General features: G+C 47.1%; 3 protein-coding genes across 3 annotated transcripts; all 3 read left to right on the top strand.

Moving 5' to 3' along the window:
• Positions 1 to 2,657: 2,657 nt before the first annotated feature.
• On the top strand, positions 2,658 to 4,322 carry LOC133916926 (GATA transcription factor 1-like). The gene is made up of 2 exons (XM_062360824.1): positions 2,658 to 3,228; positions 3,320 to 4,322. Exons 1-2 carry the CDS (start codon positions 3,130 to 3,132, stop codon positions 3,905 to 3,907), a joined length of 687 nt encoding a protein of 228 aa, XP_062216808.1. The 5' UTR covers positions 2,658 to 3,129; the 3' UTR covers positions 3,908 to 4,322.
• Positions 4,323 to 5,567: 1,245 nt separating this feature from the next.
• On the top strand, positions 5,568 to 11,361 carry LOC133916925 (beta-glucuronosyltransferase GlcAT14A-like). The gene is made up of 4 exons (XM_062360823.1): positions 5,568 to 6,261; positions 7,317 to 7,392; positions 7,481 to 7,596; positions 10,791 to 11,361. The coding sequence occupies exons 1-4, from the start codon at positions 5,712 to 5,714 to the stop codon at positions 11,303 to 11,305; spliced, it is 1,257 nt and encodes a 418-aa protein (XP_062216807.1). The 5' UTR covers positions 5,568 to 5,711; the 3' UTR covers positions 11,306 to 11,361.
• Positions 11,362 to 11,628: 267 nt separating this feature from the next.
• LOC133914883 (UDP-glycosyltransferase 92A1-like) lies at positions 11,629 to 13,110 on the top strand. The gene has a single exon (XM_062357861.1). It carries the CDS (start codon positions 11,629 to 11,631, stop codon positions 13,108 to 13,110), a length of 1,482 nt encoding a protein of 493 aa, XP_062213845.1.
• The last annotated feature ends 6,897 nt before the right edge of the window (positions 13,111 to 20,007 follow it).

Raw genomic sequence — 20,007 nt, 5'->3', positions numbered from 1 at the left:
GCAAACCACTAATGTAACTAACCAGAGTGTGTTTTCCCTTACTTTTTAATGGATCTAATGCACTAAATCTACACATTTCCTTGCCACGACATTCTCTCCAATAAAAATATCAAAAGTTACGTGAATCACTAACACAACTAACTAGCATGCGTTTTCGGTTACTTTCTGGATCAAATAGGATTTGACTTGTGTTTAATAAACTTTTCTATTTATCATTGTCACGAAGATAGACAATAATTCAATGACAGTTTTCTTTGCGAATATGGTAGGAATTATATTAAACATGAAAAAGATACATCCCCTTACATAGTGGTACTTAAGAAATCAAGAAATTACAATAACAACAAAAACATGTCCTTTCTTCACACCCGGTAACCTCTGATGTTCTTCACCTTCTTCAATGACAATTTGATAATTTATGGTTACCTTGCACATGCAAACCACTAACGCAACTAACCAAGGTGTGTTTTCCGTTACTTTTTAATGGATCTAATATGCTAAATTTACACATTTTCTTGCCACGACATTCTATCCAATAAGAATACCAAAAGTTATAATTGACATTTGCCCGTGTAAATCACTAACGGAATTAGCATGTGTTTTCCATTGCTTCTTAAGGGTCTAATACACAAAAATTACACATTTCCTTACCACTACATTCTCTCTAATTTCTACTACTTAAAAAGTCTCTAATGAGTCTTGCGCCCACCTTGAATCCCATGAGTCTCGCGCGCCATCCTGAATGTTGCGTCCTTGCACCATCGGACAACTCATATATCTAGTGTCAATTTTCTTCCACTCTACATTTTGGGTCCGCTAATCATTCCGTGTTCCGTAATCTGTGAATCCATATGGAGGGTCGATAGGTGGGACACGATCCTGCAACCAACCAACCACCCGCTCGTTTTGTTCGCCCCTGCCTGTGCATCCTCCCCTCCTTTCTCGTTGCTACCACAAACCCTAGCCTCACGTCAATGCCTCAAGCACCGTCCGTGTATGGACTCGCAATGGTGGATCAACACTGCCGTTCGATAGCTTCATCGCCGACATGGAAGAGTGCCACCGTGTCACGTGCTCCACTCCCCAGGCCACCCTATGCCCTCTGCTCTCGTGCCACCCTCGGAGTTCTCCGGTGAGACACCATCTTGCCATACATCTTCTTTTGCCCTTCCCATGGCCCTCCGCTGCTCGTTTTACCTTCTTGCCATAAGTCTCCATGGGGCTCCATCGCTAGATGCAAACACACATCACGCAGAAAAACCTTATCCCCCTCTCCCCCTCCCCCGATGGAATCGATTCTCGATCTAGGGCAGCTAGGACCGACGGTGCAGGGACGAGCACCAAATCTAGGAGCGTGACACCTAGATCCGGTAGCACACCCTCCTCACTGGCGAACTGCGCCACATGATCTCACCACCGACAACATGACCTCCCCTGCATCAAGTATTGCGGTCACCTCAACCTCATGACCCTTAGAATTGTCCTTTTCCTTGGTGAGCTCTTGACAACACCTCTTCTACTAGTTTGTTTGTGATTCGATCCGACTATTTGATTCATGTGTGGTCTGATCCACCAATTTCAGATGGGATTTTGTGTCGATGCAAGTTTTGAGGGCATGATTTAGGTGTTATTTGGTGAAAATCGTAGTACTTCTGTTGTTTTATATAGCTTATTAGGTTTTTATGCATGCAACACGTAAGGTGCTTGACGTATTTCCTAGATAAGGCTCTGTAATATTTCCCTGATCAATTGCGTAGATGTATAATTTTTACCATACTACTGCGTTGCCTCTCATTTTCTAATGTAGTAATGTTTGCCTTCATCTACCAATCTGATTTAGCGAGGGTCATTCCTAAGTTAAAACTAAATTGGTTCATAGTGCTCCCATTTTGTACTTGCCGTTATTCATTGCAGCATCGAGGTAGTATGATGAAGTGAGCTACTAAAATCTTTATTGTGTATATGTTTCTTTTGTAGTTCCCAAGTCATGGGTTTAGCTGATATTGACTTTACAAATGAATGTTCCTTATGCATGTTCAGTCATACCTAGGTATCATGTATAATCAAACCTTGTGAACCTATCTGTCCTCCATATGGATTCACGGATTACGGAACACGGAACGATCAACGGACCCAAAACATGAAGCGAAAGAAAATTAACGTGTGATATATGAGCCGTCCGATGGTGCAAGGACACGTCATTCAGGATGAGCGCGGGACTCATGGGATTCAGAGTGGGTTTGAAATTCATTAGAGACTTCTTAAATAGTATTGATAGAGATGTTATGGGTGAAGTCCCACTTACAAAGGTTTGGTGGAATTAGGGAAAACTATAAGTATTATTCCGGATCAATCAATTGAGGAGCTAGGAACTAAGCACGACTCGACAATCGATGAGTAGGATTCGACAATAAGTTTAAGTCAATGATTCAAAATTTTAATTTACTCCCTTTTCTTAATCTCAATTGGGGTTTGCGCGGCAAAAAAGATTTAGGCTAGTATATGGTATGGGGTATTTGTATTGTAGCGTGTTGATCCAGTGCGCTCCCTCTATAAATCAATACGGAGTACGATTCATGACACGCGGGACAGCTTTTCATCCACACTAAACAGGATACACTGTTTGAGCCAGCCGTTCAATAAACAGGATACACTGTACAAGTGTGAAAACGCTTGGATCTGATCTCACGAAATGCATGCGCCGCCGCGCTGAGTGCTGGATCCAGCGCGCTCATCTTCCTTCCGTTTTAGTTCTTCTCCGCTAAGCGCTGCTTAAACCTGAAGCAAACCCTAATGGAGGATCCTGGTTAAGCCGGCCCTTTTGAGGAGCTAACAAATTCCAAATCGTCCCTAGCCACAGTGCCAGCCCACCATCACGTGAACGCCATGGGGTTATTGCCCTCGTTAAAACCTATGGATTTCTAGCATCATCTCAAGAACCCGGACAAAAAATCTCTCTTGCTTCTACTTGTGAAAACGGCTAAGGTAGAAACAAAAACCTCCCCAAAAAGGTTGAAAAGCAGATGATAAAAAGGCCACCGGATCACTCGAATAGAAGTGTTCGAGTAATCGAATAAAAATTCCATTTCTTTATTATCCCTGCGCCCTGACGACGGCGGCGACCCGACCATGGAGGGGGGCGCGGCGGCGGACAAGGACAAGGGCCCGGCGGCTGACGAGCTCGCCGGCGGCGCCGACGCCAGCTTGAATGCCTTCTTTGACCACGCGGTACCTGTCTCGCTTCTCCCATGACTGCGGCTGAGGTTGGTTTGCGATATGGTCGCTAAAAATTTGTCTTTTTTGGGGGTGGTTCTTGCAGGGGTTGGAGTTGACGGCGGGAGGAGGGGGACAGGGGGCGGAGGAAGAGGAGGAGTTGGAGTGGCTCTCGAATATGGACGCGTTCCCGTCGGTGGAGACCATGGCGGCGGAGGCGGAGGCAGCGCCGTCGCGTCCGGTGGTGGGCCTGGACCGGCTGGAGGCGCTGCCCCATGTGGTCGGGCCGAGGACCAAGGGGCTGCGGCGGCGGCGGCGGGTGACGGCGCCGTGGAGCCTCCCGCCGGTGCTGCCGCTCCCGCCCCCGTCCCACGCAGCGGGCGGCGCGGCGCGGCGCCGGTGCACGCACTGCGCGACGGAGGAGACGCCGCAGTGGCGGCAGGGTCCGGACGGCCCCAGCACGCTGTGCAACGCGTGCGGCGTGCGGTTCAAGTCCGGGCGGCTCTTCCCGGAGTACCGCCCGATAAACAGCCCCACTTTCTCCCCGCTGCTGCATTCCAACTCACACCGCCGCGTCCAGGAGATGCGCCGCCATCTGGCGGAGGAGACCACGGCCGGCGGCCGCGCCGGCGCCAGGGTCCGCCGTGCCGCGCGCGCACCGTCGCCAAGGGCAAGTGATGGAACAACGCCTTGACCGAGAGAGAAATGGATGCTTTCTTGACGATGGAGGATGGAGATGATTAGAGATTATGATTAGCTTCGCTCCTTATCTGCTTAGTTTTTTCCTTTGCAATTTTCGTCTTGCTAGTAATTTAGGGTTAGGGGTTCAAGCAGCAGCACTTGCTGCATGCTGGGGTAGTCTCTCTCTGGCAAGAAGAGGAGAAAAAAGAAGAGCGCCATTGTGATCAAAACTTCCTGGTGTAACAAGACTCATGGAGTCATGGTGATAAGCTGTCTGTTCAAATGGGATAAGCTCTCATCAGCTTACCTATTCCTCCTAGTCCTAGTAGGGAGTCGATCAAGAGCATGAGAAGCGTACATGAAATGCGACATGTCTGCCACTCGACGGGCTAGATGCGGCTGGTACATACGATTTTGACGGGTTTTGCTCCATTTCTCCCTGATTGAGGCAAATCACACCCATCCTTGTGACACACAAGAAAGCAGAGAAAAATGTGGCACTGCCTCTTCTTTCCTGGAAACGGCAACAGCTGCTGTCTGAAAGACGATGCCGAACCCAAGAACAACGTGCCCAAACTAGGCTACGCTTTTTATTGCATCCTCACATGGCATCGCATAGCAAAATAGTAGCAAGCAACTGCTTGGTCAGATACATGGCCCCTTACATTTGTGGCTAGCAATAGCATTCCTGGCTCTGCACGTTGCAACGCCGGTCAGTATCACGGATAGGAGCAGCAGCGAACTGAAGATCATGCACTGAGTAGGCTTTGCCGTCGTCGCAACGCCAGTCAGTATCAAATGGGATCGAAACGGATTTGTGGCAGAAGAGGTACGGTCGATTTTCGAGGCCTCTTGAATTATGTTGGAGCATGGGCCTTCTACTTACACTTCTGCACCAACATTTTGTTGGGGTGTTATGTCATAATCGTACATGGGATTGCTTATGTGTAGTTCTCGCACTTCACTCGTAGCAAGGTTGGACAAGAAAAACCTTTCTAGTAGTGGGGAGCCAGTGCAAGTAAAAGATAAGATATTCTAGCTCTTATCACATTCTGGCCTTTATAGCAATTGATAATATTCTATAAGAGAAATTAATAGTTAAATTTTGCTTTTGATGTATATTTTAAAATAAAATACACTTTACATCCTTGTATGGATGGAGTAGTCGATAAGCCAAGCCTTGAGAAGTTAGGCCATGAAGGTTTAAGATGTGATCAACTGTATTAATTTCAAGTGTTTTTATATCTATCTCTTGAATTTGATATCCAAAAGTTTGATTTCTACATATGAAATGTTCGAATATAAATGTGGGCCTAGATGTAAAATATTTGAAGATTTAGTGTTTTGAGAATCCGAATTGTAGGTCTCCAAATACATGAAACCTCAAAAAGAACCATCATAGAATCTTGATTCGCATTTTAAACATTCAACTGTACTCGGAATTTTGAAAATTTCAAATTCACCTCGGATGCGGTACTGAAAGCATAGACTAACCTGCAAAGGCCACCAAAAAACATCTCTTATACGGCGGATTTTTTTCTTAAAAAAACACCAACCAAGGTTGCTTTTTTTTTTTCTGAGAGAGAAACTAGGTTTCGGCTGGTTCACGCAAAGAATGGCTTGAAACCAAAGTCAGCGAGAAGAGGGCTCCACTACGCCAAAAGGGAGGACAGCTGCAGTCTCATCAGACGCATCAATGCACCAGCCGCCACCAAACTCGGGAAACTTTTCCTCTTCTCCTCCCCGGCCGGAGATCCGTCCCCTCCTCCCCGCTCCCCAGAGGCCAGTGCACCACCCGAAAATTCATCCGTTACCCCATGCAACCCGCCGCGCCGGCAGCCCTGCCGCTCGGCGTCTTTCCCAAGGACTCCCGCCCGCTCCTCCCCTGCCTCCTCCTCTCCTCCCTCCTGCTCCTCCTCCTGCTGCTCCTCTCCACCTCCTCCCCCGCCGCCTCGCCTCCGCCTCCACCGCAGCCGCCCCACCGCGCGCCGCTCCAGGCTACCACCGCCGTCGCCTCCGCCGGTCCGGCCCCTCCCACCCTCGCGTTCCTCCTCACGGGCTCGGCGGGCGACGCCGACCGCCTCCTCCGGCTGCTCCTCGCCACCTACCACCCACGCAACCTCTACCTCCTCCTCCTCGACCGCGCCGCCTCCGCGGCCGACCGCGCGCGGCTCGCCCGTAAAGCGCGGACCGCCCCCGGCCGCGCCAACGTCCATGTCGTCGGGGAACCCGGGTTCGCCAATCCACGCGGCGCGTCCGCGCTCGCCGCCACGTTGCACGGTGCGGCGCTGCTGCTGCGGGTCGGCCAGGGCTGGGACTGGTTTGTGCACCTCGACGCCGACGACTACCCGCTTGTCACCCCCGATGGTGATTCTTCTCTGCAGCTATTCCGTTGCCTTTGTGTATGTTGTAGACCCTAGCGTCCCTGAGGAGGTGTTCTAGGTAGATCTAGCTGTTTCGGTAAATCAGAAGAGTATCCATCTATCTACTTTGTTCTGAGGGATTGCTAATGTTTGCATGAAATGTAACTTGGGTAGGGTGTTTAACGTAGATAGATCTTCTGGGTTCAGCAATAAAAAGTAGATGAATCACTTTATTACTGCACAATAGTCCCCTTTCAGAATTTCAGAATATCGCCCTAAATGCAACAGAATGGATATAGAAAAGTTTTAGATAATGGAGCTAGACTCCCTACTGCCTTTAAGGAATATAATTCCTTTTTCCTTGTGGCCTCTGAAGGAACAGGTTCGTGAACTAAATAATCACTCTAGAGTTTCTTATGTCAATTCACAAAAAAAAATCCACCTAATCAGTTTGAAGAAAGAGCATATGGAATTTAGTATTGTAACTGAATCAACACTTCCAATGCATTGAAAGAAGTGACACCTTGGAGCTTGGAAAATAGAAATGTATTATTTGCGCAACATGGCTAGCTTTATGCACGGCCACTATTTTTAACTTTCCTTCCCAGCAAATAATGTAGTTTTGGATGGTTTGAAAACTTGTTGTGCGTGGAATAGTGCAATTATTATGTGAGAATGATGACATAATTGATAATTTGTCCCCCAAAGACTATTGTGGTCTCAGTCAATTAGTGTTTTGTATTGGTCCTGAGGGACCTGGTTTTCATTGAGCTTGGGGAGCGAATTAACGTTTCTAATCTTTATGCTATGTATTACCCACTTGAATTTTATGCCACCTCACATTTATTTGTGTATTAAGGTTGAAACTGTGAAAACTTGCTACTTTAATCTTATTAGGTCTTTCAGTAGCTTGTAGAATTGTTTAGTTAGAAAATGGTAGACCGGAACAGTATCAGCTGCTTTATATTGGCTTCGTTACTCATTTGTGTCGGAAATTGTTGACAGCTAGTGGAAAGAGATAGTCAATTTTATATAACTTGACTTCTGAATTGTTGGCAGACCTCCTGCATGTTTTGTCATATCTACCAAAGGATCTCAACTTCATTCAGCATACCAGCTATATTGGTTGGAAGGAGTAAGTGCACTTCATCATTTTTAGTTTTAAGTTCCTCTCTTTCAAATTTAAGATGGAAGTTGTTGACATTGTCTGTCTCTGCATCCAGGGCTAGACAAATAAGGCCAATTATTGTTGATCCTGGTCTATATCTCTCATCCAGGAATGACATTTTTTATGCCACACAAAAGCGCGACCTGCCAAATGCTTATAAACTATTTACAGGTGAGGGAATATTGTAAAACTTTGGCCACAAATATACACTAATAAATATCTAGCTTTATCATCTGGAGATGACATCAGTAGATCTTTCATTATGTATATTTTGTATCGTCAATTATTTCCCTCTATAATTAGAGAAGTAATGCCTAGAGGTGTGTAGTGTATTGTCCAAACCGGTAGGTAAGAGAAGTTTTTTAGGGGGTGGGGATGGGTGTGTGTGTTACCATTTAGCTTTCTTTTGTTGGTTATCATTCTATTGACTAGGGCTAAGGTAGCCAAGATTCTACTTGAACTAGTGCTTCGTTTGGTATGGTGCACATCATCCTTGTTAGCTACCAAGATCATTTAATTCTTTGATATGCTATTTTTATCGAACTAAACGTTTTTGAGAATAAATGAACCAGTGATCACTTATTCACTTCTGTTATGATTTGAAAGTTGGACATTCAAACTATTTAAATGAAAGATCAACATAGGTAGAGCACAGGGACCTTTTAGCAAGCTGGTCTTTTGCTTCATGAAACATCTCAAACTTTGGTTTGCTTAACCATTTTAATTGTTTTAGCTGCCTTCTCTATTTTGGCAGAAGGCTGTACACCTTTTTTGTGTGGTGCTTTATTTCATGGTAATATTCAAGCAAATTCTGGTATTTGGTGGACTAGTATATACAAACCAGAGTTTTGTTTGAACACAGATACTTCTGTAATTTATTGAATATTGGTATACTGTGGTCTTCCAATAATTGTTTCACTAAAGGTTTACTCTTGGAACACCTGAAGACAAAGTTATGTTTGGTGGTAACAATTCAAAATATTCATAAGAAACAAGAAATTGGATGCTGACATGTAAGTTCATAGTCGATTTGCAAAATTATAGGAAAAAAGAATGGCATGAAAACATGCAAATAAAAAGGAAAGAATGATTGCCTCCAAGCTAACTAGAATCTTGGTACTATGGATCTTTTCTGGTTTTGTTAATTTTCTAGGATCATTTATAAGAAACTTTATACTTTGTAAAAGAATCATGAGAACTGAGCTGATGATTAATATCACATAAATACATGATACAGGAGGAAAAGACATATTATCTTTCAAAGACATTTATCTGCCTCAGCCTAGACATGCTACCATGTAATTATGCCTATCCATACAAGAGCTTTCCAGGAAGCTACTGTCTATGGCTTTAGGATGTCATGTTTTCAGGATTAAATTTTAGGAAACCCAAGGTTTATATTCATAGTTACAGACAAGCCCTATATTTCTTGGCTTGTAGCGCATAGCCCTGAAGCTTATGGTCGTCTGATTTAAAAAAAAAGCCCCACCGTAACCCTATAACACCAAGGCTGGTGTGACAGTCCCACCTGCATCGCCACCCTGTCCTAGTTGCTAAAAATTGTTGACTAAACAACGTGGATGACAAATTGATGTTGCAGGTCGAAACAACATGCCTGCTTTGGTGCTATAGAGTTATGGTTGGGTTTTAAAACTATTTTACCATAAAACCTAGGGTTAAGTAACATAAGTCAAGAAAGTCACAGATTTCTGCAAGACTTCATCTACGACCATAAACCTGAACTTTTATGGAATTTACACTATTTTAATGCCGTCATTAACTACAATTTCCGTATTCCCTTGACACAAAATGCCCGCCTTTTACTTTTATTCTTTTGTGTACATTGCTTGTGTACTGTGGATTGTTTCCGGTGTTGTTCCTTTTCTAGGTTCATTTATAAGCAACTTTACACTACTGTACAAGGATCATGGGAACTAAGATGATGAATATCACATAAATACATGATAAAGGAGGAATAGACATATTATCTTTCAAAGATATTTATCTGCCTCAGCCTAGGCATGCTACCATGTAATTCTGCCTATCTATGCAAGAGCTTTCCAGCATGATGGGTATAGGATATCATGTTTTTTAGGACTAAATTTTAGGAAACCCAAGGTTTATAGACATAGGTACACACAAACCCTATATTTCTTGGCTTGTGGCGCATAGCCCTGAAGTTTATGGTTGTGTAACAATTCTTGACTAATTCAGAGATATTTATCTGCCTAATTCTTGGCTAGGTGCCATGTAATTCTGCACTATTATCTATACAAGAGCTTTCCAGAGTGATATTGTATATCCTGTTTTTAAGATTAAATTTAAGAAAACCTTAGGTTTTATAGACATAGTTATAGAGGAACCTTATATTTCTTGGCTTGTGGCATGTAACCCTGGAATTTATGGTTGTATGATTTCGGAAAGCCCACTGTAACCAAATCACACCCAGGCTGGTGTGACAGTCCTACCTGCAGCACCACTTTGTCTGAGTTGCTAAACATACTCTCACTAGCGAACATGGACAACAAAATTTTGTTATTTGTGGGACCGACATGCTTGCTCAGGCGTTGTTGGGTTACAGCTGGGTTTTAGACTATATGACCATAAAATCTGGGGTTATGTAACATAATTTTTTCTGAAATTTGGGGATTTCTACAAGACTTTAACTATGACCACAGTACCTAGTTTTCTGAAATTTACTCTATTTTTAATGGCATCATCAACTTCCATTTCTGTGTTCCCTTTACACAAAATGCCCTTTCATTCTTTTCTATATATTGCTTGGTACTGCGGATTGTTTCTGGTTTTGTTACTTTCTAGGTTCATTTATAAGCAAGTTTACACTCTTGTACAAGAATTGTGGGAACTAAAATGATGATGAATACTATATAAATTATAACACAGGAAGAATATACATATTTTTTCAAGGAGATGCATCTGTCCGAGCCTAAGTCTGGTGCCATATAATTCTGCCTATCTATACAATAGCTTTCCAGAATGCTACTGTATATGGATATAGGATATCATATTTTAAGAAAACCCCAGGTTGTATTGCAATAGTTAAAAAACCTATATTTTCTTGGCTTTCTTATTATATGGTTACGCTGGTCTTGTAGATGTCCCTACTGTTCTAAAAAGACATGAATTTTTATTGCTAGACATAGAACTTTCAATAAAAGGATTCCAAAACATAAATGAAATGGGAAGAATTCCACTGTTTTCGTTGAGATCTTCAACTTCATTAAATGACACTGACTCCACTTTATACCTGTTACACATCATTGTTTACTGCTATTTGACCTGCTTCTCATCAGTTATACGAATAGTTAAAGCTGTGTTTATTTATATCAACTGTTTCCTTGCAGGCTCTTCGTCTGTTATCCTTTCTCGGAAATTTATTGAATATTGTATCATCGGTTCGGAAAATCTGCCAAGAACTCTGCTGATGTACTACACTAACATCCCCTTGCCACACAGGAAGTATTTCCAGACAGTTCTTTGCAACTCTCCTGAATTCAACAGGACTGTTGTTAACCATGACCTGCACTATTCAACTTGGGATGCTCCTTCCAAAAACGAGCCACGCCTACTGAGTATGGCTGATCTAGAAAATATGACTGAAAGTGGTGCAGCCTTTGGGACCAGATTTCCCAAGGATGATCCTGTCGTCGACCACATTGATGAGGAAATTTTACACCGCCTGTCTGGAGAGCCAGTTACAGGAGGATGGTGCATAGGTGTTGGGGATGACAGTCCATGCGCTGTTTCAGGTAACCCGGATGTTCTTAGACCTGGGCCTGCAGCGACCAAACTTGCTAAGTTCCTTGCTGAAAAGCTGTCATATCGGAGCTTTTATTCCCAGCAATGTATATGGGATTGATGATTGTAATTGCATTACCAGGAAACCACGATTTCAGGTATGCGTTTGCCTCTACATATGGGACCCTGCACGACGTAGCCTTAGTTCCATATGCAGGGGAACACTTGTGATGCCTTCCAGCGGATGCGTGCCGTCCAGAGTCCAGAGTGCATGTCTACTTCCGCTTGCCGTTTTGCCACGCTGCACCGCACGAGCGCCAAGCGGAACAGCAAAAAAGCAAGCAAGCGCCAAATGGCGCAGGCGTCAGGCGTGCATATAGTCGTCAGGCGTCAGGCTCACAGAACATGCCAGGCCCATTGCACTCGGACAGGCTGCTTGTCGCCATGGATCACGACCAAGAGAGCGGCGCCGGCCACCTCCTTCTCTTCCCCTTCCTGGCGCAAGGCCACCTCATCCCTTTCCTCAACCTGGCCAAGCGCATCGACAGCCTCGGGCAGCGTGCCGGTAGCGGCGGACGTCGATCTCTCGCGATCACCATCGTCAGCACGTCGCGCAACGTCGCCAGCCTTCGGCGCGCCGTGCCGGCCGGATCGTCCATCGGCTTTGCCGACCTACCGTTCTCACCGTCCGACCACGGCCTGCCACCAGACGCCGAGGGCGCCGACGTCATCCCCCTCCAAGCCTTCCCCGCCTTCTACTTCGCCACGGAGTCGCTCCGGCCGCCGTTCGAGAAGCTCGTGTCGGAGCTCGCGGCTAGAGAAGGGTGCAAGAACGTGTGCGTCCTCGCGGACATCTTCCTGGGTTGGACTGCCGAGAGCGCCAGCGCGCTCGGTGTCCAGCACCGCGTGTTTCTCACCTCCGGCGCCTACGCCTCCGCCGTCACCTTCTCTATCTGGCTCTGCCCGCCGACGTTCCCCCGCCCGGCCAACCCCGACGACGAGCAGGCGCTGTTCGACTTCCCCGACGTTCGCCTCCGGTACGTGCAGTTCCTGAACATGGTCGTCACGGAGGTCCGCGCCTCGAACCCAATGATGTTGTACCTGTGCCGGATGCTCAACCTCCACTTCCACCACTCGGGCGGTCTCGTCATCAACACCTCGGAAGAGATCGAGCCGAAAGGTCTTCACCTCATCGGGAAGCTCTCCGGGCTGCCGACTTTCGCTGTCGGCCCCCTCATCGGCGGTCGAACACCGTCCGATACACCTCCAGACGGAGACGTCTGCATCGAGTTCCTGGACTCCAAGCCGCCGGCGTCCGTCCTGTACGTGTCGTTCGGGTCGCAGAACACGATCCCGGCATCGCAGATGATGGAGCTGGCGCGGGGGCTCGAGGCCAGCGGGCGGCCGTTCATCTGGGTGGTGCGGGCGCCGGTGGAGTTCGATGGGGCGGAGGAGTTCCGCGCCGAGTGGCTGCCGGACGGCTTCGAGGATCGCGTCGCGGCCGCGGCGCAGGGCGTGGTGGTGCGGCAGTGGGCGCCGCAGGTGGCCATCCTGGCGCACGCGTCCACGGGCGCGTTCCTGAGCCACTGCGGGTGGAACTCGGTGCTGGAGAGCCTGTGGCACAGCGTGCCGGTGGTGAGCTGGCCGCTCATGTCCGACCAACTGTTCGACTCCCGCATGCTGGAGGAGCTCGGCGTCGGCGTGGAGGTGGCTTCCGGGAGGATGTCCGGTGGGCTGGTCAAGGGGTGGGAACACGTGAGGGACGTCGTGGAGACGGTGCTCGGGGACGGCGAGAAGGCGCGGGACATGCGGCAGAAGGCGGCGGAGTTGAAGGAGTTGGCGCGCGCGGCTGTCAATGCGGACGGCGAGATGAAGGGCTCGTCCGTGCTCGCCATGGAGCGCCTCCTGGACAGCGTCTTCGGTTGACCATGGCAAATTGTCATTTGGAACATAAGAATTTCACACCAACTTCACATGAAAACAATTTAAGTTTCACAGAAAGCCAGGGAGACTTCTGCGTTCCTAACAAGCACCGCTACAAGGCACCTAAGCAATAATGGACGCTTGTATTCTAGTTTATCATTGTTATCGGTTTCTTTTGATGAATAAATTGCTCATTTACTATTGAAAAGATTGATCCTTTTGCAACATGTTGAATTAATAGTATTTTTGCTAACGAGACTTTCGACTAAATTGTTGTGATATTTATATACCAGCTTCTTTGCCACTCCGACTCAAAGTTATTTATTGACATGAGTGTTATTATAATCAAAGGATCAATCGCTGCACCTCATTTATTGACTAATTGTTCATATAACTGAAAACTTTGTGGGTTTAGGCAGTGTTTTTTTCTTTTCGAAACGAATTTAGGCAGAGGTTCGATCGTCACCGATTTCGGAGTACAAGAGGATCTCAAGTACGTAGGCATGGTGGCTGCTAGCTGCTGATATCACTCATCCCTCAACATTAGTGGCGGACAGGATGGACTGGTAGGAGAGTTTATCTCTCTCTCTCTCTCTCTCTCTCAGCTCCCCTCTCTTCTTTTTTCTCTTCCTCTCTCTCCCTTCTATATCTCCTTCCTCTCCAATAGAGCACAAGAGGGTAGGAAGACTTTGAGCTCCGCGCCCACTGACGATCTGCCCCTGCTCTACATGTGGCTGCTCATCAGAACAGTGCCGCCTGGAGCAAGATCAATGATTTTGACTGAAGATTCTGCCTTGGTCACTCTTGAACCTGTTCAAGGATTAATTAGCTATCGACAAACTACTTTGCTATTGTTTTCTCCTTCTAATACGAAATGAGAAATGGTATACGTACTATTTTTTTTTGAAAGGTAGTGATTAGAGATAACTTGATAGTGAGCTAGACTGGGGCAGATCGTCTCTGTGTTTTGAGGTTACTTTTGTCTGCTCATGGCCTATCTCTGAGGCTTGCTTGGCGCAGTACTTGATGTCGCAGGCTTCATGAACAACTTGTTCGCTTTCCATTTTACATTCAGAAATACTGTAATTCTGTTATGATCGTAATGGAATCCGGGATGAATACCCATTCAGAAATACTGCACGAATTTTTCTATTTCTGTAAGTGGCGGTTTCTATTTATTGTCGAATCGGCTTTGATTTAAGCTTTATCATGCAAGGTAGCATGTGAGAGGAATGTTCACTTCATAAAAAAAATATCTGTTATGAATATCACTTGTATTGAATAATAGTCATAATAAGATAATATATAGAGTACATAAGATAATACACGAGAAATATAAAAATGACACTAATAACGAATAGGAAAGCCTTATACTCCTACCCTCTCTCTCCTCAAAAGCGTTGCATTTGAAAAAGAGAGGATACTAAGTATAATATGAAACTATTATATCCAAAATCTAACTCTTCAAAACCGTCATGGCATGGAGACTTGGTAATCCGTTGAATCAAGCTGAAAAAGTGCAAAACAAAGCACATGAGTAAATTCGTGACGATGATAAAAAAAAATACCCTTAGTCAAGAATTACAAACAAAACGATAGTGAATATCAAGACAACAAAAAGGCACCTTTAAAGCTACAAAGAAACCAAGATGACGAAAGAATGTCCTAGATCAAGATCATAAACAAAGCGACGACGAGTAGCAAGATATGACAATCAAAGTCGTCACAAATTACCGACTCATCAGAAATCACCTATTATGAATATCACTTGTATTGAATAATAGCTCCAGTGCGGTAATATTAGAGGACATGAGAGAGTACACAAGGAATACGAAAATGACTCTAATCGAATAGGAAGATGACTCTATACTCCTAATATTATCAAGTCATTTTAGCGTCAAGGACAATGCCTGTGGCCATTTGTACGAATAATTCCCTATTTCTCATCGTTTATAAGATTAAACATCATTTGCAGTTATAAGGTTTGCTATTCATACACTTGGTAATCTCTTTCTAAATCATAAGCCAAATTTTGAACGTTTGGATCAAAATTACAATCATACAAGCACACACAAAAGAGTAGCCAGGAAACTAGATTAGCATCCATAACCACAACCTGTTTATTTCATTTTCACACAACAATGAATGCAATGATACATAAAGCATAAGGTACAAAAATGTATGAATAGCACAAATGCACAATACACCAAGTATATATAGGAGGCTTGACACTGGCAGAATAATTTTCAGTGTATATATCAGCCCTGCCTCATCAGCTCCAGGACGGACTCGACGAGCGAGCAGACGCTGACGGCGCGGCGGCCGAACCTGACGCTGCCGGAGAACACGTTGAAGCACTATAGCCTGGAGGTGGTGTCCGCGACGCCCCTCAGCACGCCCTCCATGCCGAGCTCCACGAAGAGCGCCACGAACCGCGTGTCTGACCTCATCATCGCGATGGAGAGCTCGAGGGTATACAGCTGTGACGCCCATTTTCCTTGCCGCGGCCCAGCCCAGCAGTCGCCCGCTTCCAGCCCAGCCCACCCCGCGCGCGCGTCGCTGCCAGAGGGGCCCGCCCGTCAGCACCTTCGTCCCCGCCGCGCCCGCGTCGTATCCGAACCGAACCCGCAGCTGCCGCGCGCCGAGTCCGATTTCGCCGCGCCGTCCGCCCTACGCGCTACGCCCCGCAACAACCCGCGCCTGCCTCGCCCTTATATCCCCAGCAGCGCCGCCTTCTTTTCCCCCCTGCACACGCGCAAGAACCCGAGAAAGCCGAGCGCCATAGCCGCCGCCGTCGCCGAGCCATCCGCCGCGCCTGAACCTCCCCGCCGCGTCCGAGCTCGCCGCCAGCTTCGCCGTAGCGGGAGGAGCCCGTTTCGCTGCTCGCCGACGCTTCTCCGCCGCCAGACCGAGCCGTCATCGCGCACCGGTAAGCGCCGCCGCCTCTCTCCGTCGTCAGCGCTCCCCGAGCCATATTACGGTCGATTGATGCCTCCTCCGTCTTCGCATGCCTCCCTAGAAGCTTTCCCGACCGCCAATCGAGCCGCTCCGTCGTCGCACCGGCGCCTTCACCGAGCTCCGATCCCGCCGCCGCCTCTCGCCGTCGCCGAGCCGTTGGAAGCCACCCCGACGCGGACGTGTTGCTCAATCGGGTTCGCCGTCGTCTCCTCTCCGTATTCCGCCGCTCGCCGTCGAAGTCCAGCCACCGGAGCTCCACTCCGGCGACTCTCCGGTCAAGCACCGCCGCCCTGAGCTCGCGCCGCCGACCCAAGAAGGAAGATTCAAGGTTAGCCGTCGGATCCCCTTTGAACGTTCCTGATTAGATCGCAAAGATACCCCTTCGCTAGTCGTCCAGATTGCGCCACGTGTCCTCTTTAATCCAGTCAGCAGCAGAGACATGTCAGCGCGCCACGTGGATGTCCCTGTCCTACGTGGCAGAGCCCAGTCAGCAGTGGATGCCCAGTCAGAGCCCAGTCAGCCTGTGACGTCAGCATTGCGCATTAATTAGGATTTTCAGTATAAAAAGAATTCCACCTATTCTCGGAAAATAGGGAGATTTGCAAGGAGACCCCTAGGCTTCACTGTTTTTGCATATAGGCCCTTAGATAGTTCTGGATAATTGCAATTTGGCCCTGGACTATAGGATAATTGCAATTAGGCCCCTGGATTTTAGGGTAATTATGTTTAGGTCCCTGAACTTTGCACTTAAGCCCCTAGAACTATCTGTTTTACAATTCAGTCCCTGCAAACTTTCAGAAAAGCCCCTGTAGAGTAGAATTAGTGTAACTTTTCCATACGACCTCCGATTTAGGTGATTTTCGCGCCCCCGAGATCGTAGCTGCGTGTACTTTCCGTTCATAGCCTTTTTAGAGTTAGTTTCTCCTGTTTAGTGTGTTGTACTTAGCTGTTTTGTTATTTCTTTCCGGTGTATTCTTCGGCTTAGGAGGAGAGCAGAGTGCCAGCATTCAAGACCAAGTTTTCGAAGATTCTGAGCAGCCAACTTACGAAGGCAAGTGTCCTTGATCACCTTGATTTAACCATAGATCATTATAGTTTACTTTTCCTTAGTTGCATGCTTGTCTAATTTTGAATCCCATGAATAGGGTTTACTAGAATTTGTATGGCCATTCCTTGTAGCCTTTTTGGGGTTTTTGGGTCCTGTAAAAGGGTAGTCATGCTAGTGCAGTCATGGATTAGAATCATTATGAACTTTGATTAATAACTATGGAACAAGTACTTGGGAGAATTGATAATCTTGTAGTAACTTGAATTTAGGGATCCCAACTGGATGGCTAGTATGTGGTGGAGCTATACAGCAGGGTTTGTGTATGTTCTTGCGTGGGATCCTAAGGACCGGTTCTTGGAGCCTGTAACCTGGCAAAACAGCACAACCATGAGGCCTATATGGGTACGGCCTGGCTAAGTAACTAGTGTTCTTCGCATTCTGTACGCACCAATGGTTGGTTCGGTGGCACAAGAGGGGGCCTCTGCAGTGGATGGGATCCCTGTTAGCGGTGAAACCTTAGTGGGTGCTTATAGATGTGGAGATACTTTGTAACAGCCTTGAAGTGAAACCCCGGCCATACACCTCGGAAGTGTAAGGCAAAAAGGGAATCACGACTCGTGGGTAAAGTGTGCAAACTCTGCAGAGTAAATAACTGATCGATCAGCCGTGCTCACGGTCAAGAGCGGCTTGGACTTCTTCAGGATTAGATGAGAACTTTAAGGGTTGGTTTGGGTAGTCGGGTGGTGGTACTCCCGATGAGTCGGTAGCCGGATATGGGATATCTGGTGAGTCTGGTAGTCGGATGGAATCCGATGAGTTATGTTCTTATATTGTTGGAATAAAATCTAGTAAATAGGATTGCTAGGTTGTTTGAGTCTGTTTTAGCTGAGCATAGTCGCAGTGAATTCACAAGTTGAACTTTCCTTGTCAATAGCCTGCATGTCATATTTTTCCTCCACTTGCTGAGTACTTTATATACTCACGCTTGCCTTTTCCCTACCCTCGGATGCTGCTCAGAAGGTGAAGTCTTCGAGGAAGTCCCGGGCGAGGATGCTGATTTCTAGAAGGAAGAAGGCGTTGATTGAAGACCATGTCCTAGGCTGGTGTTTCCCCCGGACAACGCCTGTGGATGGGTGTTCCGCTGCCAATTGAAGATTTATTAGTATTTTCTTTCAGACCTACGGGTCCTTTTGTAAGGATTGTTTATGTTATTTGAGACACAGTTTATGTTATCACTAATGACGTCGCTGCATGTATGTAAACTTGATCCTGGCATACATGTGGAATACATCTGGTTGTCTCCTTTAAAACCGGGTGTGACAACAACCGAATGCGAAGCACGACCATGGACGGACGGCCGTACTCACGCAAGACCTGCACCAGCGTCCGCGCCAGCACGGCGTCCGTGACACCCGCTGTAGCGAGGCTCGCGCGGAGCTCCCCGGGCTGCATGAACCGGAGCATCTGCGCGGTGAGGCCGAGGGAGATGTTGAGGAGCTTCGCTTCTCGACCATGATATTGCGCAGGACCTGAGCAAGTAAAAAAAACAGTTCGTCCATAGCACATCAGAACGTGCATGCGTATTGTGTTTGGAACATGAATAGGAATTCAACAGGAATTTCGCAGGAATCAGGAAAAATGACGTGTTTCAAATGGGGTCTAAATGTATGGTTCGCCCCAATGCCGATGCATATGCACAGAGTGGATATAAACTACCTTGGTGGCACCGGCGATGACTCCTCTCAGCGTAAGCTGCCACTCGTCCCCGGCGTAGGTGCACAGGTTGCGATGAGAAGCCGGCTCGCCGCCTTCTCGAGCACCGCGAGCTGGTGGGCCAGAATGGTGAGCCGGCGCTCTGGAGGCGCCACGTCGTCGTCGCCGCCGATGCTGGCGCGGATTTTCGAGGTCATTACCGCCTTCTGCGGCTCGAACAGCGTTGGCAGCTGGTCGGGGATTTGGACGCGCACGATCCGGGTGGCAAGGCTGACGCGGCGTTCCATTGGAATCCCTTGTCTCTTCCTCTGTTCTTGGCAAGCTAGCAAGTGGCACGAGTCTGGACTCTGGAGTTCTTGATGTGCCAATAAGAATCCACGAGTTTGAATCGTTGAATAGCGTCAAACGCATGCCTGGTGGCTGGTGACGGGGTGAGCGTATATCAGATAGCTCGGCGTCGGATCCCTGGTTGCCAGGCTCGTACTCTGTTCGCATTGCTTGCACTACCTGCCATTTCCAGAAACAGCAAGACTTCGAACCAGAAATGCGAACATGAATTTAGGGTGAGATGATTGTCTTGCTTTCCAGTGATCACCAGGCTGTAATCTGACTCAGGGTTATCATAATCAGTCACGCCGCTATTGTGATCGCCCAGAATCGTATAGCGGTAGCAGATGGAAGCAAATTATATAAGACTGGCTCCTAAGAAAGATCTTATTTCTGTGATGACACGTGTTCTTTCTCTTTTTTTTTTTCAGTCCAACCGTTGGATAATAAGATATATGGCTGAATCAAAGTTTCATAAAGATCTTTTGCAGATACCATTGCAGCCAGTTAGGTACATGGTGCTTCGCCCTTGCTTGCTGCGCATCGGCTCTCCTTTCCAAACAGGGCAGCGTTTTGAACCGAAACTGAAAGCGTTTGTTGGTTAGAGCAGACTCGGCTTATTCTTCTCCTCTCATGCTACAATGGTCCTGTGCCAACGTTGTGCTAACTTGTAACTGCCACGCCGCCGCAGCATGGCCATTGTTTGTGGGAGAGGTTTGGGACAGCTGTTGACCTGCTGCGTCTGGCGAATTTGTTGCAGATGCCGTTTCTGCTGTAGTGTGCAGAGCACCTGTTGCCAATGGAATTACCCGTGCTTAGTGATATTGTTAAGGTCATGAACTTCGGATCATGTC

This window comes from Phragmites australis, chromosome 4 (assembly GCF_958298935.1).
Source record: "Phragmites australis chromosome 4, lpPhrAust1.1, whole genome shotgun sequence".
In the NCBI taxonomy this organism is placed as follows: domain Eukaryota; kingdom Viridiplantae; phylum Streptophyta; class Magnoliopsida; order Poales; family Poaceae; genus Phragmites; species Phragmites australis.
Note: the sequence above shows the minus strand (reverse complement) of the source record. Positions and strands in the feature narration are given on the sequence as shown.

Excerpts from the sequence above, each read along its gene's own strand:
- LOC133914883 (XM_062357861.1), top strand. The coding sequence starts at position 11,629 with ATGGATCACGACCAAGAGAGCGGCGCCGGCCACCTCCTTCTCTTCCCC.
- LOC133916925 (XM_062360823.1), top strand. The coding sequence starts at position 5,712 with ATGCAACCCGCCGCGCCGGCAGCCCTGCCGCTCGGCGTCTTTCCCAAG. Across the intron at positions 6,262-7,316 it reads CCCGCTTGTCACCCCCGATG|ACCTCCTGCATGTTTTGTCA; the intron begins GTGATTCTTCTC and ends AATTGTTGGCAG. Across the intron at positions 7,393-7,480 it reads AGCTATATTGGTTGGAAGGA|GGCTAGACAAATAAGGCCAA; the intron begins GTAAGTGCACTT and ends CTCTGCATCCAG.
- LOC133916926 (XM_062360824.1), top strand. The coding sequence starts at position 3,130 with ATGGAGGGGGGCGCGGCGGCGGACAAGGACAAGGGCCCGGCGGCTGAC. Across the intron at positions 3,229-3,319 it reads ATGCCTTCTTTGACCACGCG|GGGTTGGAGTTGACGGCGGG; the intron begins GTACCTGTCTCG and ends TGGTTCTTGCAG.